Source organism: Myodes glareolus, chromosome 10 (genome assembly GCF_982192425.1).
Source record: "Myodes glareolus chromosome 10, mMyoGla1.1, whole genome shotgun sequence".
In the NCBI taxonomy this organism is placed as follows: Eukaryota; Metazoa; Chordata; class Mammalia; order Rodentia; family Cricetidae; genus Myodes; species Myodes glareolus.
In genome coordinates this window covers 18,827,098-18,850,915 of record NC_142035.1, presented here as the reverse complement: position 1 = coordinate 18,850,915, position 23,818 = coordinate 18,827,098, and the positions used below count along the sequence as shown (strand labels likewise).

Below are 23,818 nucleotides of genomic sequence, written 5' to 3'. Positions count from 1 at the left end.
TACTATCTAGCTCAGTTTGGCCTCAAACTCACTATTTTGCCCAAGGTGGTCTTGAACTCTCTATTCCTCCTCAGCCTCCTGGGTGCTAGGATTACTGATTTGCATTGCCACACCCAGACCTCGTTAATCTTGTTGTAAGAAGCTGTTCGTTCCATTTTGCACCGTTCTCTACAAACTAGACAGCTGGTGGCGTTTATAGCTAGGAGGATCATGGAAGAAAACACATACATCCCCATGGGTGAGTGTGGGGAAGAAAATCTGGGCAGACCCGAGAGAAACGAGGCTAATGAAGATGGTGGGAGCCAGGGTGCTTGACCCTATCTAGTACTTTAGGTACCAACGTGCTAAGGAAGTTATTTTATGGATGAAACCTGAGGACTGACTTGGAAAAGATATTTTTTTAAAAAGGTGGAATAAAAATTACAGAAAGAGAGCCCATGAATTTGAGAGGGGGTGTAGGGGATTACAAGAGGAGTCTGGAGGGGGAGAGAGAAGAGGAGTGGATGCAATGAGGGATACAAATATGACTGTTTTATTTAAAGTGAGCATCAGGGCAGGGATGTAGGGCAGGAGGTAGAAAGCCTGCCTAGCATGGAGAAAGCTCTGGGTTTGAACGCAAGCACCACGCAGCACAGGCAGGGTCATGCGTGCCTGTTCTCCCTGTGGAAGGAAATAGAAAGAGTGGAGTCAGGATCTCAAGGTCCGCGGCTACCTGGCTGGCATAGACCACCAGAGACCATCCCAGAAACACAGCAGAACCCTTGGCTTTCCTTAACTACAAGATGGAGATGAGTTCTGACTTCACACAAATGTGTGTGTGTATGTGTGTGGTGTCCTCAAGTCTATGCACTCGTGTGTGTGGTAGCAAAGGGTAACACTATGCGACTGTGATGTGTGAAGGGAAGAGATTAGTACTGAGATGCTCTCTGTTTATATATATTTTATATATTTTATGTATATATATATATATACACATACATACATACATACATACATACATATGTTTGTGACAGGGTCTCACACTGAACCTGGCCACTGGCCACTTCAGCTAGGCTGGTTAGTCCACAAGCTCCCAGCATTCACCTATCTCTATTCTCCAGCATTTGGGTTACAAACACCTACTGCCAGTCCCAGCTTTTTACATAAATGCTTGAGATCAGAACTCGGGTCCCTCATGCTTACACAGAAAGCCCTTTACCCACCGAACCCTCACCCCAGCCCCAGATGAACGTTAATTCATTTATTCATCCCATTTGCTCACTGGTCCTGGTACACTTGGACCTCTAGACAACAATACCACAGGGACGGGCACAGCACCCTGTGCCCTTGACACAAGTCCCAGCCAGGAGATGGAGGTTAAAACACCGGATGACATGGGCAATTATTTATCTGTTCCTGGGATTTGAGGGTTGGAAGGCACATGGAGTCCTAAGGGAGCACATGCTGAACCAGACCAGACTGAACCAGGAAACAGAGTTCTCAGCCACTCTGGGACTAGGAGCAGAGAAGGCCGTGGCCTGAGTGAGACCTGTCAGAGTCTCTGGGGCAGAGCAGGGTCATCTGCAGACACCGGCACAGCAGGGAGCCCCAATCCCAGCTGAGTTCCCCAGGCGTCCTGCCAGCTGCCCAGCTATGCCCTGGTCTCAGAGGCAGAGGGAGAAGCTGGCCCAAGGCAGGAAAGGGCCAATGATAAATAAAAATAATAATTTTTTATTAGTATTAAAGGCAGGCAGCTTTCAGAGGACAAGAGGGAAGCAAACAAGCTAGGCTTCCTGACCAGCTGTGTGTGCCCAGTCCTTCCATGGACTCTGTCGGGTCACCATCAGGGCCCTCAAAGGCAAGTGCACCCTCCTTATAGTAGACTGAACTAAAACTCAGACAAGTTAAACAATCTCCTAAGGTCACATGTGAGGTTGAACTCAGGCTCCTAACTCCCAGGATAAACTCTACTCCCTTCCCTCAATCCATCTGATTTAAAATTGACCCAAAATCTTACCAACCAAAAAAGTAAATAAATAGAAATAAAAAACTAGATGTGTATACACACACACACACACACACACACACACACACACACACACACACACATCCTGTCTCCTACCAGAAACCTTAAGTCTCTCCTGATCACAGTAGGGTTGCCTTTCTGAACTTAAAAGTTGATCTTTTTATCCCCTTCCCATTGGCTGTTAGGAGGCTCATAGTTAATTCCTGGCCCACCTCAATACAGACTTCATGTCAGCATGGTACTTTCAGCCTTACTTACAGACCTCTGATTTTTGCTTTTATTTCCATTTTTTTTTTGTCAGAGGTTTCTTTTGCTTTTTTTTTTCTTGTTTCTTAATCATTTATGGGATGATCCGACTCATCCTATCCATATCTGTCTTCACCCAGTCTTCTGAAACCTCTGGAACATCCTCCACGTAGCTACTCCATCTTTTCTCCGGCTCCTCACTCTCAAAGTCTAAGTGAAGTTTCCCTGGTTCTCCATCCCACCACAATCTTGCCTTCTCTGTAGAATACAAACCCAAATCTCTCAGAAAACCTATGGCTGATCCCCTTCATCTAAGCAGCCGCGTGATGGGCTGGGTCATCACGTATCAGAAACGTGACAGCAGATTGCACCAGGACAGGGTACTGCCAAACCCTGCACTGAATTCAAGGCCCCCGAGAATCATGCATGGCCTCCCCTTTCTAGTCCTAAACTTGCTTTCTTATAGAACCCAGGACCACCTGCCCATGGGTGGCCCCACCCACATTGGGCTGGGTCTCCCCACATCAATCACTAATTAAGAAAACACCCTACAGGCTTGCCTACAGCCTGATCTTAGGGAGGCATTTTCTCAGCTGAGGCTTCCTCTTCTCCAGTGACTCTTGAGTCAAGCCGATAAAACTATCAGCTAGCACAACTGACCGCTTATCAGCTCGACAAACAAACACATCGCTATTAATCCACAACCTTCCCTTTCTTATTCATCCCCAAGATCTCACATTAAAAACATAACTTTAAAAGTCCTACAACCTTTACAAATTCAAGCACATTAAAGATTCAGGCTCTTGAAAACATCCCATCTCTTTAAAGACCCAAAATATCTTTTAGAAGTTCAAAAATCTCTCGACTGTGAGTTCCTGTTTTAAAAAAAAAAAAATCAAGTTGAATAGTTTTTCTACTTCAAGAGGAAAGAACCCGGGTGCCGTCACAGTCTTTAAAAAAGCAAAACCAAACTCCAGTGTCTGGAGTCCAATATCTGGGACTCCCTCATGATCTTCTGGGATCCTCCAAAGTTCTTGGGTCATTTATCTGGCTCTGCCCTCCGCAGCACACATAGCTTGTCTCCTGGGCCCAGGCCAGCTCCATTCCACATCTGCCGTTGTCCTTGGTAGTCATTCCCAAAATTCTGGGGTCTCTTGCTGCAATCGGGCTGCCCTTTGCTCTCTTCAGGGACTCCAACCCTGCCACACAGTGCTAAGCCTCAGCTGCCCTCCATGCCTTCAAAACCAGCATCACCTAGGTGACTCTTCACCAAGTTCCCCTGCCAGCATGGGGTACAATCCTAGTGGCCTCTGGAACATAGCTGGCCTGCAATGAGTCTGAGGAAACACTTCCCAGAAGATCTCTCCTCAGTGATGCTGGTCTCCCCTTCATCACCACTAGCGTCTCGGTTCCAGCAAGCTAACCATCATCCATTGGTCCAGGAAAACGAAGTTTTCACATTAGTGGTTCTGGTATCTTATTAGTCATAGCTGATTCTTCAGGCCTAGTTAACCAGAACTACAGATTTTTAACTCAAAATGTCAAATGGCCCTGATAGTGTAATTCAGGGACTGTCAAACTTTCCTCTGAAACTTTACAAGCCAGGCCTCCAGTGACTGCCCTGTTCTCAACATTTTTATCTTCCAAGCTCCCACGGACCAACTCAGCAAGCTTTGAACACTCAATGGCTTTTCTCACACAAAGTTTTCAAAGTTCTTCAACAATCCTCCCCAACACACATGGTTAGGTCTATCACAGCAATACCTCACTACCCTGGAATCAATTTCTGTTCTACTTAGGGTTTCTAAGGCTGTGATGAAATTCCACAATCCAGAGCAACCTGAGGAGGAAAGACTTTATTTGGCTTACATATCCAGAGGCACAGTCCATTGAGGGACGCCAAGGCAGGGACTCAAACGGGGCAGGAACCTGGAGGCGGGAACTGATGCCAAGGCCACGACGGAGTCCTTGGTTCCCATGACTTGCTGAACCTACTTTCTTATAGAACCCAGGACCACCTACTCACAGGTGGCCCCACCCACAATGAGCTGGGTCCTCTCACATCGATCACCACTTAAGAAAATGTGCCACAGGCTTGCTTACGGCTCAGTCTCATGGAGCTATTTTCTCAGTTTAGGCTTTCTCTTCTCCAGTGACTCTAGCTTGTGTCAGGTTGGCATAAAACTAGGCAGCAGACACATGCCCACTTCCCTCTTGGTTTCCGAGGTCAGAGAAGAAGGTTACCATGAATCGTAATTCCACACAACCCACCTTCCAGCCGACTGCCATCATCACTAAGAGCATTGTTTTCTATAGGTTTTGCACAAATGCGCATAGTCTCTGTGAGTTGGTGTGCACATGCACACACGGGTACACAGTCTCCATGAGCAGATAAATATGCACACATGTGCATCCACACAGCAACTCACAGAAACACAAACACCCAAAACAAGCTACGTTGTCATCAAGTTAGGGACCCCAGCCTGAGATCTAAGAACCCTGGTGTTCTCTCAAAAATGTGATTCCCAAGGTGGAAGGCAAGTTTGCGTCAAGGCCGAGCGGGTGTCCCTCCTTGAGAAAATGCTGGCAAGGCCTCAGTCTAGGTCCTGGTTTGAGCATCTGGACAAAGTCCGTGGGGGTGAACACATTCACTCTCAGGGCTGGACCGCCTGGCTCTTCCTGTGCTCTGTGTCTGTATTCACTCCTCCAGCACTCCTGCTGGGGTCTGCACATTGCCTTCCAGGCTTTTCCTTCACAATCCAATTCAGAGCTATTGGAACCCAAGATCTCAGCCAGAGGAAAACCAGTTAGACCTGCTGGACGGTCTCTGCAGCTGCTTCCAGCAGTGTTTCCCTACACTTGCTCCTCCAGCAGGGCTGGCTCTGGACAGTGTAAGAGAGAGGAGATGGCTTGGATGATGCAAGAATTTCCGTGGCTGTGCCAGCCATCACCGCAGCAACCACCAGACGACTGCATCTGCCGTCTCATCCCAACCCCTTGCTTGCATGCACCCACACCAGGTATTTCTAAAAAGCTGTGGCTCCAAATATCCTCCCGAAACCAGATGTGGGCAAGATGTTCCCCATTTGCCTAAGAGGCAACTGAAGTTCAAAGAGGTGGCATGACCTGCCCAGGTCCCTACAGCCAGCAAGCAGAGGGGCTAGAATAAGGCTGGCCTGCCTTACCTGTTTCCACCAGACGAGTTTCTCCAAGGTCCTGTTATGGCCCAGAATAAGAAAGAAGGGAAGATGTTCTCCTTCTAGACTGCTTGCTTGGGACAGTGACCTCGAAAGTCAAGAAATATGGATGTTAGGGAACTTTGTAGATTTAAAAAAAAAAATGCTTAGGCTAAAGTATGGAAGTCAGAGACACTCAGAGTCAGGTTTCAGTCCGCCCAGAGCATCAGATGAGGAGTTGAAGAATAGAGACCCAGGACTGCAGAGTCTTGAAGGCTAGCGTACACAAAGCTCTAAAAGCAATGGGAGCCATAGATGGTTTCGGAGCACAACTAACTGCTAATATGTCAATAAATATTTTAAAGCAGTGTCCTCTAGGTACATGCATTTTAAGAAGAGTATGCACAGTGGCCTGAAGGGGGCGCTCTTCTCAAAGTCTGGCCTCATTGATGATAACCTCTAAACATTTTCCATCTGACTACAAAGTCGCCCATCATCCAACCCTTGGCCATAAAAGGAATTGGAGTTGAAGATACAGACCCCAGACTCAGTCTGCCAAGGTTTGAACACTGTCACTGCTAACTAGCTGTCCGTTTTGAGGAAAATTGCTTAACCTCTCTGTGATTCTATTTCCTCATCCAGAACATGGGGATAGCATCTTCCCAGCCCTTAGAGTTATTGGGAGGGTTGTGTGAGCGACTGGAGAGTCACAAACCATTTGACAGTACCAGGCACGTGGAAGGCGTTTGGTAGATCCAGACCTTTGCGTTCACAAAGACTAGAATAGGATAAGTCTTATACAGTGGGTTCCTCATGATCCTTTTCTAGGTTCCATTAGTAGTTACCAATGTTGCCAGGTGGTGGTGGTGCTCGCCTTTAATCCCAGCACTCGGAAAGCAGAGGCAGGTGGGTCTCTGAGTTGGAGGCCAGCCTGGTCTACAGAGTGAGTTCCAGGAGAGCCAGGGCTACACAGAGAAACCTTGCCTCAAAAAAAAAAGGAAAAGAAAAGGAAAGAAAGAAAAAAAGAAAGAAAAGAAAAAGAAAAAGAAGGAAAGAAAAGAAAAAGTTATAACTTATCAATTATCAATGTCTTTACTGCCTACACTATCCTTTTAATAATATAAGTGGAACTTTTACATATATGTGCCCATAACCCACAGAATAAACTATTACATATCAATAATTGTAGCAGCTTGGACCCAATGATTCTACTTTCTGACTAAGAGTAAGCCTGAAAAGACCAGATTCAAAGGTGAAGGTCCCCTGCCTGAGTCACAGCATAGTGTGGCAGTATGGGCTCCTGGTAGAAAGAGGTTCTGCAAGTCTACAGAGTCACCAAGGAGATGGGACAGAAAGAAAGACTGGAAGGGGCTACCAGGGAGAACCCCCTACTTTCTGAAAGCTGGAACCTTGGTAAACTCCCCTTCTTTGTGCAAGCAAAGATGGTAGTGACCCCTGGAGACACAGTAGGCCCTCCTTCTTAGAGACTAGAAGCCAAAAAAAAAAACTTTTTTAAATGTGTGGCACCTAGGATTCATAGGATTCAAACAACATATAACTTTTGTACTATAGGAATCTATAATCGTCAAGATCATGACCTTGAAGGACACAAAAATTTTGGACAGGCCGAAATGAATCATCTGAGAGTACAAGCAGCTGGGTGCTGGGGGAGGGGGCTCTCCACCTAGCCTCTGTCCTTTGACAACTCTAAATGTCATTAGAATCTGTGCTTAGCATCTGAGAGTAAAATTTGGAGCACAGCTTCCCTCTAGAGTAAGATCAGATCAATCACTTGTTGAGTTTATAAACAAGCAAGTGATGGGCTCCGGAGTAAGCTTTTGAAAGACGCCACACAGTCTCAGAGGGATGGGTCAAACCCACAAGATGAGTTATAAAACCCTTGTGAACTGGCCAGCAGAACAAGGACCTTCCAGAATGGTGTACCTGGGAGATTTGTCCCAAAGAAATCAGCTTGTCCTTGAGACCTGGGGTAATAACGACCTGCCGACATTCACATGGCCCTGTGGCAGGTCCTAGAGAGACATTCCAGCTCTGCTGGCAGACTAGAGTCCCCGGACTATTCATCCAGCTGTGAAGTAGACATAGCAAACTTACATCTGATTCCTTCCCATAAATGAGAAAAAGCAAATACTTACAGAAACGCGGGGTCTGAAAACCTTCAGAGCTTGAACTCCCACAGACATCCACGTTCACCTGTCCTCACTGATCTCCAGTCCTATTGGACAGCGGAAATGTCCTTCTTCAAGTACGCCCCGCCCCTTCACCCAGGTTCTGCTTTCTGAGAACATCCTCCTTGACTGTGGAAACAGAAGGCAAAGCTGTGAAAGGCTTTTTCCTTCTCCCCCGCCCCACCCTTCGGAGAACACTGAAGACTCTTTTCTGGGGTTTACATCAGAGTGTGGGGAACACAGAGCTGCTCCCCCAAACCAGCAACTGCTTAAAACAGGAGGGTTTTAAGCCTTCAGCTTGTGTCCCCTTCTTAGGAGAAATACCATCGCGAGTCTTAAATTCAGACATATTTTTTTCCCCCTCTGAAGAGAATTAGTCTCAGACGCTTTCTTCTCAGCTCAGGAAGAAATGGGGAACAGTTTATTTGGGGAGGTTTTTTTTCATGAGTCTAGAGCTGGGGAAAGGATAAGTTGAAGGAGGGAAAAAGACAGAAGACCCCCAAGATGCAGCTCAAAACCCCTTCTGTGGTCACCCTGTGCCCTCAAATATCAGAGGCCCCTTCCTTTCTCCACACAGAAACTAGAATATGTCCCAAAGTACAACCTCTGATGGTGAATGAGATTTTGGAGAATGATACACAGATGTATTATTTAAGAAATTTTAGTGTCATATATTCTTTTAGAATTCTAGAAAACACAGAAAAAGAACATTGATAGATAACAGACAATCGACAATAATGGAGATAGATGATAGACAGAAAGACAGACTGGAGGGTTGGGAGAAGACTCCGATAATAAAGTGCTTGTTACAAAGTATCAGGACCTGAGTTGGCTCTCCAGTGGCCACACAGAAGCTGAACACAGAGGCGTGCCTCTTTGATCGCAGGGCTGGGAAGACTGAAACAATCAGACGTGGTCCCCAGGCTTGCTGGCCAGCCCCTCTAGCCTAACTAATGAGCTCCATGTTCAAGGAGAGACTCTGCTTTAAACAATAGGATGGGCAGCAATCTGGAAAGACAGTTGCTGTTGACCTCTGGGCCACCACACACACATGCACTGCACACACACATACACACACACATATACACAAATGCACTCCCACATATGCACATTCACACACATGCACAACACTCGTGAACACATACACATACACTACACTCAGAAAAATTCAGATTCTCAGTTGCCTGAGTCATATTCAAAGTCTCAACCACCACCTGTAGCTTAATAGACGGCACAAACATAGAAAAACTTTCTGTTACCATGGAAACATCCATGGGGTGGCGCTAGCCCAGAGTGTTCATCTACCCATTTGACTTGAATAACTTCTTTTCGGACCTCAGGTCTCTAGCCATGCACCAACTCCAGGAAGCCCTCCTTGACTGCTCTTTCTCTGCTGTGTGGATGCCTTCAAGGGTCAGGCTCAAGCTGCTCCGTTGCACGTGGGCATTCCTTGTGCTGCCCGAAGGGCACCTCTGTTCTCCTATCAGACAGGAAACAGAGAGGCAGGGACGCTTGATGCTTTCGCTCATTGCTTTATCTAATCCTAGAATAGTGTCTAGCATGCAGATGATCAGCTTCAGGAGACAAAACCAAGCATAGAATTTGCACTGAACACAGTCGCAGCAGCTTGGGATCCTGAGATCGAGTAAACCTTAAGAATACAAAACTGGTGGATGAAAGCCACTCTTGAATCTGGAACACACACCCACCACCACCACCACAGACACACACGCACGCACGCACGCACGCACGCACGCACGCATGCACTCATGCATGCACGCACACACACTGTATCAAATCTGGCTTCTACCAGGACCGTACCTCCTCAATCAGCTCGAGATGCTGTCCCTCCACTGAGCAGCAGAGTCTCACATAGTCACAAAATGCCTCTCCAGTCTGCATCCCTGAATGCAGCAGGCAGCAACAGGAACAGCAGGAACAGCAGCAACAGCAGCAGCAGCAGGACTAAGCTGCTTCACTTGACTCTTGAAGCAGTGTCCCTAGGAGTGGGGTGACCACAACATATTTGATGGACACCTGGCGAGGCACTGGGATGACCATGGGGAAAACCGGTCCTCAAAGATGGCTCTTTCTGACCCCCTCACCTACACTGAATTGAATGTCGTTGATGAGAAATTTATAGAGAGATTATAAGGCTTGGTAACAAAAATTAAATTTCATCACTTGACAGGTATGGATTTCTGTTCTAGACCCTTTCCTGGGGACTCTTATCAAGGGATGACCACAGGGCCTTGTCCCCGTCACCTCTGACCCTTGGCTACAGCAGCTCCAACATGTATGTGTCGCCTTTGCAGAGAACAGCCTGGATCTGACAGGTAGCACACAGCAGCCCGTGTGATTTACAGGGGCTCAAGACGAGAGGTTTCGTCTCCCACTTTGAGAGCTTGAGTGCTTCCTATAAATATTTATGGGAGTCTGGGGCCTCCATTAACCCCACTGGTGCTGCATTTCCCTTGTTACATGACGCCTGTGTGTGAATGAGCATGAAGGCTAGTGTTCACTTACACACACACATGCACACACACACACACACAGGTGTGAGTATGTGTGAGTCTCTGAGGGTACACAGGAGCCCAATACATTCTACAAGAGCCTGTGTGCATGTGTAACCAATAATGCTTAGATATGATTATAGAGGCATACGTCTGTGTGCATAATTGTACACATCATGCACACTATAACTGCATGAACGTGAGTATTTAGACACGTATGCGTCTAACATGGATACATGCATTTGGGTACATGTATAACGAGTTAGACATACAAGTGAATATGATAGCATATATATATATATATCAGATGAATACATGCAAATTCTGCCTCTGCATATGTAAATATGAGTGTGTGTGTTTGTGTGTGTGTGTGTGTGTGCATTCATTAGGGGACCAGCCCTAAGAGCAGAAACATATCTATGTTAGATCCAAAGCGTCACTTATTGCACACAAAACAACCTTTCCCAATCGCCTCACCTAGAGGCTGCTTCTGCTAGGAACGCTTGCTCCGTCATTAGGATCCGTTTATTGAAAAGTTCAGTCAGGAGCAAATGAGGAGTGAGAGAACTGTTTGTTAATTTTACATAGCTCCGATGTTCCAGGACAAGGATGCCGCTTCTACACTCACAGCTTCTGCACCATTATTCACTGTCCGAGAGCAGAGTGAGTGACAGCTGCTGTCCCCACTGACACCCTTGTCTTCAAGGTGCTGTCCTGTGTCAACCGTCCACATCTTCACCTGGGCAGGAAGCCTTGTGATTGGAAAACATGAAGTATCCAGCTAGAAAAATCAAGAACCACGCTGTGCAGAGGCTTAGGGGCAAAACCAACCCCAAAGGGGGCTCTTTCTGACCTCACCTATGGAGGGTTCAGTGCCATTGATGAGAAATTTATATGAGGATTTATAAGGTTTATGACAAAACAATAAATTTCATCACTAGGTAGGTATGGCTTTCGGTTCTAGACTCTTCCCCTAGTGACTACAGGGCCTTGTCCCCTCCTCCACCTCTGGCCCTTGGATAACACCAGCTTATGCTACCAAGTTACGTGAAATGTCCTGAGACTAAACCAAGGGTTGGACCACATCTCTGTGACCTACCTGTCCCACATCCATTGAAAGAATCCCATGTACCAGATTCTTCAGATGCCCAGGAAACAAAAGATGTCGGGGGCAGGCCTCACCCCATGTTAGGAAATACAGCCCTGTCCCACTCACTGTGAGCAGACAAAGCTGACTCCAGGGCAGCATGCTCCTATGTCCCTTCTGGGTAGAACTCAATGGCAGAATTGTAACTGGCAGAGTCAGGGAAGTGAGGGCAACAGACCAGAAGAAACAAGGGAACCCGAGTGAGAGCCAAACACAGCCTGGGCTGGAGGATCTGATACAACCATAAAGCCAGGAGTGATGCCCAGCCCTCAAGAAGACTATTCAAACAGGGCCCCTCAAGTACCCATTCCTATACATTCACACAAGGAAGTCTCAGCACAGGTAAAATACACAATGCTCCAAAATGAAAGTGCCACAACACAGATGTATGGACTTTATCGGCTTTCCCATGTCAGAAATAGTTTGTTTCTCACAGAGAGTTCCAGGCAGGCCTTCCCCCACCACCTCTGCAGCTGCCCTCTCCAATCCGAAGACAGCATCCATTTTTTTTAAATAAAAACATAAAATAAAATAAAACAGAATATATAATGAATAGCTGCTGTTTTACTTAAAAGTAGCTTCACTCGCAAAGAACGCCAAGAGGCTGCTGCAACCGAATTCTGCTTCAGAACAAATCCTTATTATTAATTTAGGTGGTTTTTCGTGTTGGAGCTGCAACTTTTCTCACATATTTAATTTCTTCCAAGTGAGAACAGCCAGCTCTGATATTATCTAAATGTACCGGTTAAGATAACGTGCGTAGGACAATGGAAAAGGGAATTTAAAACTGAGAGGCATGGAAATGTGTACCAGTCAAATGAAGGTGTGTGGATGGATAGGAGAAGCTACATAGGATGCTGAGGAACTGATGGGGGTGCTTGGTGAATGCATACCCCCCAAAAGAAGTGCTTCCTGCCCAAGAACTATGGGAAAGAGGAGATTCCACCAGCAGCCTTCTCACAAAAGAAAAACCCTATCTTCTGAGTCAAAAGAGCCCCAGCCTTCAAAGGCAAGCCCAGAGGTGTCTGTTCTTCATGCTCAGATGACACCCGACCCACAGGACCAACCCCGCACTCTATCTGAATTGTCCTCCTATGATGCAGTGTTGGGCACCAGCCCAGTCCAGCTATTCCTATTCCCGTGGAACTGACTCTCCGAGGGGCTGGAGAAATGCTGCCTCCAAGGATATGCGATGGAAGAATTTTATTTTGGTCCGAGGGGGAAGAGTTCCTTTCATTACAAATCTAAACACCAGAGCCTTCTGACTGCAGATGGTGAAAGGGACAGATACTCAATAAGGGATCCAGAGTATTCCTTTGGGGAAATCAAAGGGCCCAGAAGACAATGGAGCTTTGCATCTGAAAGCACATAAGAGAATCTTCCAGAGTTTCCTGGCTCCCTCCAGACCAGGGGTAAACCGAAGGCGGGGTTGGGAGGAGGGTTGACCTGTGACTGAGTGAGGCCTTTGGCCCTCCTGGCAGAAACGGAGCCTCCAGGTCATGGAGTGGTCAGCCTAGTGCTGTGTATGGTGTGGCTCTTGACAGCTTCCACTGTGAGTTTTGGTGCAGAGTACCCCGAACAGCACAAAAGGAAAATGGGAACCTCCAACTGGCAAGGGCAGGGAGCTGTAAAGCCCAGAGGCAAGTGACAAAGACTTCCTATGACTGCATCTGTGACTAGCTTCAGCCTCCCTAGAGATCTGAACAGAGTGTCGGCCTGCAGGCCCCAGCCAGCCACAGCGAGGGCCACTGGAAAGGAATGAAACTAGAGAGTGGGCAGATTGAAGACCAGACCCTAAAACAGCGCAGGTGCAGAACGCTAAGTGGTGACTCCCAGACTGGAGGCCCGCCTGGCCATCCCTCATTCCTCCTGCCTGGCTAGCTCTGGGTAGACTTTTCAGGCTGCCCTGGAATAGAGGGCAAGGGAGTACAGAAAATGGAAGATTAGGTAGGAAAGGCTAAAGAAATGGAAAATGGGGTCGGGGGAGGGGGCTAGGGAGGGAGAGAGGGACAGAAAGAAAGGGGAGGGAGGAAGAGAGAGAAGAGGGGAGACAGAGACGCACGCATGTACAGAGAAACAGAGGTTTAGAGAAAGTAAACCGATTTGTTTGAACCTCGGGCACCTGAATGCCTCTCCGCCGAACTGAAGGAGGTGACAGCAGCGACTGCCCCAGGTTCTTAAAGCCGGTGAGATACAGCCGGGAAGAAGAAACGCGACTGCGCCTAGCCCCTAGCCGTTTGAAGGTCAGCGGCTGCCCCAGCAAAGAAGGCAACCAGAGATGGAGCCCCATTCTCAGAGCCTACGAATGCCCACTGAGTGCTTCCCGGTGTTGGTGTCTGTGCGTTTTTGTCTCCGGGTGCGTCTCTGTCTGCAGGCGCCAGCTTGTCTACGTGGGATCAGTGGAAGCCTAGAAGATTTTGGTGCAGGGAGAACTTTTCTTTCAGTGGGTGGTGGGGAGTGTAGGATCCCGAGCTGCCCTCTAGCAGTAGGGAGAAATAGAAACCGAAAAGAAGGATAAAGATTGCCGAGTACCGCCGCCAGACGCACCTTGGAGGTCCTGGGTATCCACGTCCTATTTCCCCGGCTTGCGGCATCCTGGCCGGTACGAATTGCTGGCGGCTGCAAGTAGAGGGGCTTGCCTGCTATAGAAACCCGCTCTCAAGAGCATTCCACAAGACCTGGCCCACTCCAAAGAGCTGCCGGCTCTACCCAGCTTCCCCCACTCCCGTTTGCGGCCTGGGGCGAGTTAGTATTCAATGGGTGATTTGGGAGCAGGCACTAAATAAAGTGCCGCCAGGGTCATCCGTGTGAGTGCAGGGTGTGGGTGCCCTGGTGTGTCAACGTGTCACTAGGGTTGTGCCTAGAATCTCCTCTCCAAACTCAGTTGGCAACTCTAAAAGGGTGGCACTTCTTGTCCTTTCTGGATGCACAATGATGGTGACCTCACTGGGTGTGTCTAAGTGTCTCTATCCAGAATAAAGACAATTCCTTGGAATTTACAGCCTTTCCTAAAATCCAGGCAATGCCGGAAGTGGACAACGCTAGTCTGTTCGGAATGGTTCTAGACAGGATCAGACCACCAAATTTAAAGCCTCTGCCACCAGAAGTCTCTGTTCCACTGTGAGGACCTGCACAGTGGAGTCTCCTCAGATGCTCCCCTAAGAGAGGCCTGTTTCCTTAAAGGTGGCATATCTGTACCTGTAGTGGCACTTGCATGTGGAATTACAAATGGATCACTCCCACCTACACGTGGGAGAACCGGGCTCAGCTGCCTTTTTCCAAATGGAGGCCAAAGCCTTGCTTGCCAAACCTTGTCTCCACTGGGAAAATTGAATGGGTTTGGGAAATCACTTTGAGCTGAAGTCACACCACCGACGCACTACAGGTGTGGATCGTGGTTAGTATTATTTTGCTCTGTTTTTTGCTGTTGTCGCTGTTGTTTGTCTAGGTCCCCAAACTTCTTCCTGAGATGCCAATCACAAGCCCAAGCTCCTGGGATTCTGGCCAAAATGTGTTCCCTTGAAGTTTCACTCTCCCTTTCTTTTCCAAGGCGACCCCCTACTCAGATCCCTGCCAGGGCTTCCCTGCTTGGGTCTGTAACTTCCCCATCTGGATCCTGAAATTCCGTGTTAGGAACTCTAATGCCAAGGATTTCAAGGCATAGTAGAGTCTGCGTGGAAGCAGGGAGTTCCACAGAGAGTTAGCCTCTACCAAAAGAGGAGAGCTTCTCTAAGGTCCGGGTGGTCTGCCCCAATGCCAGAGAGAGAGGCTGGTCTAAAGGTAATCTAAATCACAGACAAGATTCCAAGGAGGCCACCAGGAGAGTGGGCCACAAGGTAGGTACTGACCTTCATAGGACCAGGGAAAGGGAAGTGGCCTAGGGCCACTTCCATGTCAGGAATCTCCAGGCTAATATCATAGCTGCTAAGCCAGCCTAAACCCTTTCAGCCTCCAACTTGAGGACATACTGACATCCAAGCTCCTCTACACAGTGTCTTTTTTGAGGGCTGTTGGCCCTGTACACCCTGAACATACTAACCTGGGAAGAAATTCCAAGGAGGAGCTTCCTACCAAGAAGGTCCTGCACCCCAAGATCTAGTGTCAGGTGTCACCCGCTTCCATCAACCTTGGAGAAAGGAGAGCAAGCCTTCCTTTAGAGCCAGCAGACTAGTTCTAAGCTGCCTGGTGCCTTGAAGGAAGTTGAGACCCAGGCAGGAAGGCAAGGACTGCAACTTAACTGGCCCTGGACTCAAAAAAAAAAAAAAAAAAACAAACAAAAAAAAAACTAATGTCCTCTTGGCTTCCTGGCTTCTGTGGTTTACTACCCCTGCTGCAGGCCAGCAGGTAACCCAGTCCTGACCCTGATTGCCAAGCCTGAAAGCACTGGAAGGTGTCTTTCTCAGATAAGCCCTCTCTCAGCATACAGATGCCCTCTCGACTTGGGTCTGAACCTGGGTGGAAAGCAGAGGACACATTTGAGGCTCACATATAGCACACACTGGAGAGAACTGATCTGCCCGCCCTTGCTTGGGGTCCATTGCTAACAAATGCCCCAAACTTGATATTCAAGAGAAGAAGTTCTTGAAGAAACAAGAGTATTAAAGTCATGCAAACACAGAGTCCTCTAAATAAACACCATTTCAATGGTTTTAATAAGCAAAATAGGAAACCATTTTAATAACCAAAAAACAGAAACCAGTCTGAATTAAAACTACAATAAGACTAGATTTTAATATTTTCATATCATAAGCAGGGGGTTGAAATTGATCCCTTATTTTACATGAAATTAAAAACAATTTCTGTTGCGTTGCTGCAAGTTTGATTTCAACACAGTTGAATCAGTAAAAACCAAAGCTCGTTTCCGATGCAGGACGAATATCCACAATATTTAAAACTGCAAGCACCATGCGGTTCATACAATCTTGTTATTACTGTAAATTTATCAACTAATACAAACTCAAAAACAAACAAAAAAGCATCCAGCCAGCAGCGCCAGCAAATTCAGATGGGAACTTAAAAAAAAAGTACGCTTTCATTTTGGTATTTTTGTCAGTGCAACTTAAATCCTTTTACTGACCCGCAGAAATGAAAGTAACAACAAAGAAAAACACCCAGACCTCCCCTCTAACTACTGTACAACCGACGGGAGTGGGGACACCACCAATAACTCACCCGCTATCCCGACAGCAAGGAGACACATAATGCATTGGTCTAAAGAACGCACTTGGAAGTTGCAGCATTACCTGCCAATGTGTGGGTTTCTGGTACATTCTGAGAATGGCATTTGATTCGATGGGAGCTCAGGTCACCACTGACAAGTTGCAAGAAGTGTGGGGGGGAAATCCTTTCACCCTAAACCATGACGTGGGAGGGGGGCTTGCAATTAGCACCTTCCTGGAGGGATTCCAAGCCAGCCCAGGGTTGACTCCTAGGGATGAAAAGTCAAGGAGCCGGTCTCTTTTCTTTTTCTTCTTGAGGGGCAGGGGGTGGTCAATTTGGCCAGAGGACCGGGTTGAGGACATGCTCCTGCACCCAAGGTGTGGATGTCCACGGTTATCTCCCTCCCTCACAATCTCTTCCTCAACACCAAAGAAACTGAAAACTAAAATGGGAAGGAAAAGGGGACCAAATATACAAATTCCAAAGGTTCCCCACGACAAAGTTGGTTGTCTTTCTTTCTTTTATTTTTACTTACAAACAAAAATGCCATAATAATAAACCCAAACAAAGACTCAGCTTGCTGCTACGTTCTCAGTGTGGTTTGGCCGGGCGGGTAATTTACAAGCCGGCCGGCGACTGAAACTCCGCTCTCTCACAGCCGCAGCCGCAGGAGTTTTGGAACTGCATCCCTACTCACTCAAAGAAACAAGGGGGCTATGATCCATGATCAACAACATGCTAAAGTTAAACAAGAAAATGGTACAAAATAGAAATTATTACCATACATGTCCAGCATGCAGGATTAATATTTTTAATGCAGATTTTCGTATTTTTCTATATAATCGAGCAGGCAATAAAACTGATGAGATTTTTTTTTTCTTCGCGCGCCGAATGTCCTAACTGAGGCCCGCGTCTCCGGCTGAGAGCCAGTGTTCTCCGGACTCTGGACAGACAGATCTGTCTGTTCTTCCTTCCTCAGCCTTGCCTCTCGCCCTCGGGGACTCCAGAGTCCCTCTCCTCTCCTCTGCTCTTCCTGGGGCGACCTGAGCTCTGGGCTGCGAACCGGTCGCCCTGGCACTCACAAAGTTCCCAGAGCCAGAAGTGTCCAGACGGCCTTGGCGACTCCTTGGAAAATGCCTCCCGGCCTTCCAGCCTGGAGAAAAAGTTACTCCGGGACCTCCCACCCGCCCGGGTCCCTCTGACTTTGCCCAAGTCTGGCAGGCTGCTCTGGCTTGCGCCGCTCTCTTCCGAGCCAAGGTGCCCTACCCACCCGTGCTCCCGCCCGTCACCCGTGGCCCGCGCGTCCTTCCTCCCTCTCTCTCTCTCGAGTCAAACAGGTCAAGGCCGGGGCCATGGCAGGGACAGGGAGTCCAGGGTTAGGGACACAGGACAGGGAGTCTGGGCCAGGGCAAGGGCGGGGGCCGGGACCCGCCACGACTCACAGAAAGAACTCGGGAGAGGAGGGGCTGTCGCTGGTGGAGCCCGCCTCCCTGAAGCCGGAGTTGGCGAGTTTCTCGCACTTGACCTTGTAGGCGTCTCTCTCTCGGGCCAGCCGGGACACCTCCTGCTTAAGCTGCTCCACCTGCTGAATGAGCTGCGTCTTCTCGTTCTCCAGGTGATGTTTCTGCTGGACGCGCTTATACCTGCACGACTGGGCGTAGCCCCGGTTCTTCAGGGTCCGCCGTTTCTGCTTCAGGCGAATCACCTCGTCCTTGGTGAAGCCCCGCAGGTGGCGGTTCAGCTCACGCACCGACATGGACACCAGCTGGTCGTCTGAGAACCGGTCCTCCACGCTCCCGTTGCCACCCGCAGCCGTGGCTGCAGCCGCTGCGTGCGGTCCCGGCCCCGGGTGGCTGGTGGGCAGCTGTTGCGCCGGACTGGCCGCGCTGGACGGCGGCGGCGACGCTTGGTGATGGTGGTGATGGTGCGGGTGAGCGTGCGGGCCCAGCTCATCGTGAGTCACACCGGCTCCTGGGTACCCGTGGTGAGGGTGAGGGTGGTGGTGGTGGTGATGGTGGTGCGCACTACGGAAGCTATCGAAGCTCTGTAGCGGCTGGGGCACTGGGTGGGAACCGATGAGTGCCTCCACGGCGTCCTCGGGAGTCAAGTTGAGCGCCTCGGGGTTCATCTGCTGGTAGTTGCTCGCCATCCAGTAGAGGTCCTCGAGATGGGTCTTCTGTTCGGTCGGACTGAAGCTGGGCGAAGAAGGCACCGAGCTGCACGGTGTGCTGAGCGGGGTGGACGACACCGAGCCGGCTGGCTGCAGGCGTGTGCAGGGCCGGCCGGGACGCTCCGCACGCCCCAGCGGCTCCTTTTTCACGTCGAACTTGAGAAGGTCGAAGTCGTTGACGTACTCCATAGCCAGCGGGCTGGTGGGCAGCTCTGGCCCCATGCTCAGCTCCGCGGCCATCGCTAAAGCGAGGCTCAGCCGCCGCTGCCGCGGGGGAAACTTTGCGGCCGGCCGGGACGCGCCGAGCCAAACGCGGGGGCGAAGAGCGGCAAGCCTGGGAGGCGGGGAGCCGAGGGCGCTGCGGGCCGGGGCCGCCGGCCAAGCCTTTGTCTGGGGACGCGGCGGCGCGCCGGAGAGTCCTCCCGAGGCTGCCTGAGCTGCCCCGGAGCTCGGGGCTGCGGCCGCGCCGGGACCGAGAGGTGTCGAGCTGGGGCGGGGTGGAGAAGCAGGCGAGGTGCGCGTTGGGGCAGAGGGGAGGCGCGGGGCAAAGCGCCCGCCGCTCGCTCTCCGGCTCTTTGGCTCTAGGGCTTTCTTGCTTGCAGCCGCTCGCAGCACGGCGGTGCAGCTGTGCAGGAGCTGGCGCCGCCGCCGCCTTTTATCGCTTCCTGATGTCACTGGAGCGCCGGGGCCCAAGCGGCCCGGCGCGGCGTGTTGGCCAATGGCTGCACGGCCCCCGCGGCCCAGCGACGCTGGGCGGGGCGTGCCTGACAGCTCCCCCGCCCCCCGCGTCAGCTGACTGGAGGCCGGAGGAGCCCCGAAGCCTCGGAGGCCTGGAGGAGAGAGCTGGAGCCGTGTGGGACGGCCGGCCTGGGCCCAACCCCCAACCCCCTGAGTTGAGGTCCCCCGCACACTCGCCTTCGGTGCGCGCCCCACTTCTGTACCAAGCCGCCGTTCCCAACCCCCTGCCTACACTCACACCTCCTTAGATACTCTTTGCACTCCCACCTTCGGCCCGTGTCACCCTCAAGTAGGCTCAGAATAAGAGCCGGGATGACGCTTCCCCAGCCCTTTGTTCCCAAGCGGCCCCCGCCCAGTGGGCGACGCTCCTTGTGTCCTCGGCGCCGCGGGCCCAGTGAATGTGTGTCGTGCGAGCCTGTGTTTCTGGCGGTCTGCGCAAATGTACGCGGTGGGGGAGGGCGGGGCTGGGACTCCAAGAGTTCTGTTCAAACCTAACTCTTAACTCTAGGAAGGTTCTTCAAGCTAAGAGGCGCCAGTTTGGTGACTGAGCTCGGAGACAGTGGTCTCACCGCTCGGGCTCTGTTCATTTATCCCTCACCCCCAAAATGCTCCCAAGAAGGTAAACAAGAGAGTCTGCCCAAAGGCTCTGAATACCTTTCACTGGCCAGTCGTATGGGAACCTGAGTACTGTGAGGCTCGGAGCCGAGACCAACACCGGTCGGTGCACCGAGTGGCTCTGAGCTACTGAGGAACGGGGCCCTGTTTTTGTCTGAACGTTTTGTAAGGATTAAGCTGATCCAAGCTTCTGAAGGCTGCGCAGGAGTTCAAACAGGCATAAAGTGCGACCCCAAGTGGCCACGGTGCGCAAAGGCGCCCTGAACTGGTTGGTTCGGTGCCGGCAGGCTTGGACGGCGCCTCGGACCCATACTGGTTTTACTAATTCACCCGGTCAAGCTAGGTCTGAACGCAGGTTGTGTGCACCCTGGAACCCTGGACAGACTCTCCTGGAACTATGCATAGGTCGTGAGATCCCATCTTCGAACTCAACCACGAGTTCTTCCCGGTTGCTGTCTTTGAAATGCCATACCCAAGCCTTTGGGGTGTGCTTGTGGGCTACTCCCCTCTAGGGAAGGTCCTGAGCTGGAAAAATCAGTGTCCTAAATTGAAAACGCCAGGTGGAGAGGCTACAGGGCTACCGGGTGAGAAACCCCTCTGGAGCGCAGACGGGGAGGTGGGAGGCGGGAACGCAGAACACTAGACTCTCAGACGGGGAAGAGTGCCAACGGAGCCTCCCTACCCTGGGTCAGAAAGGCAGGAAATATGGGACTTTTCTGAGACACCCCCCCACCCCCGCTTTCAAAAGCGAATAGATGTCTTATTCGCTGGATCCGGAGACCGGACCCGCCTCCCGCGTCGCTTTCTGGCTTCCCATCTCAAGACGCGGAAAGAAAAGCCGCCGAAAGCATGCTAGGTGAGTGTGTCCTGGCTGGACCGCCGGCCAGCATCGCGCGCAGGGGTCCAGTGGCCCGCGTCAATGACAATCAGACCAGAATTTCTTTTTCCTGTAACAGTTAGAAAGAAAAATATGACTCCGATAAATAAGAAAAACCCTTTCTCTATGGTCCTTAGGAAAGATAGGACAGACAGTGGTCTCGGGAGTCTATTTTTTAACAAAGTGAACGTATTTGAACTAAAACTTGACCTAAAGTGTTTAGATCAGTGAACGGCTGAGAAAATCTCAAACCCTTGGAGAAGTGAACTCTTGGCAGAAATGATTCGACCGCCTAGGCAGAGAGCCTGTCTGGGCCATTCGCCCCAACCTCTGGCAGATGAAGATGGGCGCTAGCGACCCACTTGCCTTGTTCCAGTCACGGTCGCAGGAGGAGACCGCACACTCGGACCTCAGCTCGGCAATGGGACGTTTTAATGACATTTTGGGTTTAGAGTTCCAGGTCTCTGCAAACAGCGGTTCCAGCCTCTCCCACCACAGGCGGACTCTCTTAACACCCACCCGGCCCCAGCGTTAGCTCCCTCCCTTAGCCATCTGAGACCCAGCGCTTCCCGAGTGCGCGCCTCACTGCACACCCTCTCCGGAGTACCGCGGAGTTCAGCAGAGCTATGCTTGTTCCCCGGGTGTCCCTGTCACCACACGAGGACTGAAACCCACTTCTCAAGAACGTGGCCCTTGAAGAGGACTCTTACGGCCACAGACCAGTAGTTGCAAAATCCCAGTAGATGCGCTGCCCTCTCTGGGTTTGGATTACTCGGCCTTTGTCCTGGCAGTTTTGCTCCTCTTTGTCCCCGTGCCTATTTCTGTTGGAGCCACTCTCTTCCTCCGGTCTTTAGCTGAGCTATCTCGCGGCTCCTACATTCACTCCCCCCACCCCAACCCGTTTCTTTGCTAGAGAGAGAGAGAGAGAGAGAGAGAGAGAGAGAGAGAGAGAGAGAGAGAGGTCCTGTGAGTGGAAGGGTAGAAAGGGTAGAAAGGTTGCCCCAAGTGAAGACCTTTGCTCACAGCCTATTCTATTTCATGGTCCAGCCTTCTCCATTCTGATTCCTGATGTGCTCTTCTGCAGGGCCTTGGGACTGGAACTCCTGGGCTAACAAGGTTTATCTCCATACCGCCACCACACTCTTGGCATCCTTGTGCGGATTCTTCCCGGTCCTGGGTATCGACGGGACAAAGGACTGCTCCCCAACCCTGAAAGACAGGGGAGATGGAGAGGGTGCTGGGACGTGTTTTGACTAAGAGCTTGATTGGAATGTTGGAAGCGGAGAGAGAAGCAACGGGAAAGAGTCAGGAGGCCCAGGCAACCTCCAGCGAGCCCAAGGAAAGCCGGGATTGCCAGTGGCTAGAGCCCCTGATAGAGCAGTTTCTATCTAACGCTTCGACTTATCTTTGAGATTGTTTTACTCCAAAGCGAACCCGGTTGCATCGTCCTGAAATTCCTTAACTTCACCGCAGTGATACAGGGACTCTGAGGGGTCCTAGACACAGGGCCTCGAGGCACTTCTGTTCTAGGGGAAGAAACTGCTCCCCAAGACATTGAAGAGCAAGAGGCAGAACGTGAGGTTCTCTCGGTGCTGCCCTCATGGCATCTCCGCCACGCCATCAGGGTAACCTGATAGATACCCAGTGGCGCGCCTTCCTGCCTGCGCTTCCAGACTTGGGCGGCGCCCTGGCACCTGCGTTTAGCGCTGAGGCGCGCGGTTCACCCAGGTTTCCCGGAGAGAGGACTGCAGGTGCTTAGTGAGCGAGTAGGCGGAACTGTGAGTGTAGGAGTGAGGTTTATGGCACGCGGGAGGAGTGTGCCTGTGTACGTAGTGTGAGTGCTGGGTTGGGAACCGCAGCTGTAGGGGCTGGAGACTCACAACTCTCGCAGCCCCCCCTAGATAGCGGGGGTCCTGCTATCCGAGATTGCCGAGCAGAAGCCCTTGAATTCAAGGGTCCCAGGGCCTGAGTTCTACCGGGAAGGGACTAGCGTTTGGAAAGAAAACCTACAGAAGCCCGCCTTCGGACGCCCACACTTCTCTTGCAAGAAGCCGTGAGATCGGCGCTGCCTTCGCAGGACCCTAAAGGAAGAAGATGCCCTGTTGCCAGCGCTCCCTGAAAACCTCCGGAAGTCTGTGGCTTCCAAGAGGCGAGTGGGGGGGAGGGGGCGAGGGCCTTGAGGTCGTTCCACCCTACCTCTTCCTCCCTCCGACTGTAGCAACTACTTCCACTTTAGTCTGGTCGTCCACATACAACCGCCATCAGAATCCAAACCAGTGCTTTCAAGGTTTTGTACTATGCTAGGTCCTGGTACTCAGGCCCTGCAGCAACCACAGTTACATCATCTGCCGGTCGAAGATGAAGAACCCCTCCCGCGCACAGCAGAGGAGCGGGATCTGTACTACAACAGAAATGTCCATTTCCCTTCGCTTTACTTTAGTGTGTCTGAGAGAAAATTGTAGGATACACACCAGGAACACATTCCATAACCCGCTGGGTAGTATGGCCTCAAAGAGGTGTTTCTCGAAAACATTCACCTCCACCCACACAGGAATTTGAAATAACTTTTGTTGGAGTCTGATTCTCACATCTCTCACGGGCAGCAGCTCTGGTTGTTCCTACTTTGCACAGACTGGCAGGCAGGTAGCTGGGGATACACATCAGAGTCCTAAGAGCTTCTTGTTCCTCCAGCAGCCCACCTATAGAGGTCTCTGTAGTGGGCAAGGTCATCACCAGCTCACCCAAACACAGAGGGGAGACTCTTGGAGGTTAAGGGATTCATTTCAATTTACACAGAAGTGATAAGCCAGAACTTCTGACTTTGAGAATCCTGGGCAGTGGGGGGAGGGTTCCTCTACCATGAAGCCCCCCAGGGATGCCGGTGCCTGCATGGGTCTTCTCCAGCTGCTGTCTCTGGGGATTTCCAACTCTCTGAGAGACCAGTGGCTGTTCTCCTCATTGCTGAGCCTCTTCCCAGTTCTA

General features: G+C 50.6%; 1 protein-coding gene and 1 long non-coding RNA gene across 2 annotated transcripts; both read right to left on the bottom strand.

Annotated features, from left to right (window-relative positions):
• Positions 1-529: 529 nt before the first annotated feature.
• LOC125404802 (uncharacterized) lies at positions 530-8,127 on the bottom strand. Its single transcript, XR_007233374.3, has 3 exons — positions 7,584-8,127; positions 5,437-5,536; positions 530-660 (listed from the first exon to the last, which is right to left on the bottom strand). It is a non-coding gene; the product is annotated as an uncharacterized LOC125404802 (long non-coding RNA).
• Positions 8,128-15,981: 7,854 nt separating this feature from the next.
• Positions 15,982-18,846, bottom strand: Mafb (MAF bZIP transcription factor B). Its single transcript, XM_048440924.3, has one exon. It carries the CDS (start codon positions 18,844-18,846, stop codon positions 17,875-17,877), a length of 972 nt encoding a protein of 323 aa, XP_048296881.1. The 3' UTR covers positions 15,982-17,874.
• Between the last annotated feature and the right edge of the window lie 4,972 nt (positions 18,847-23,818).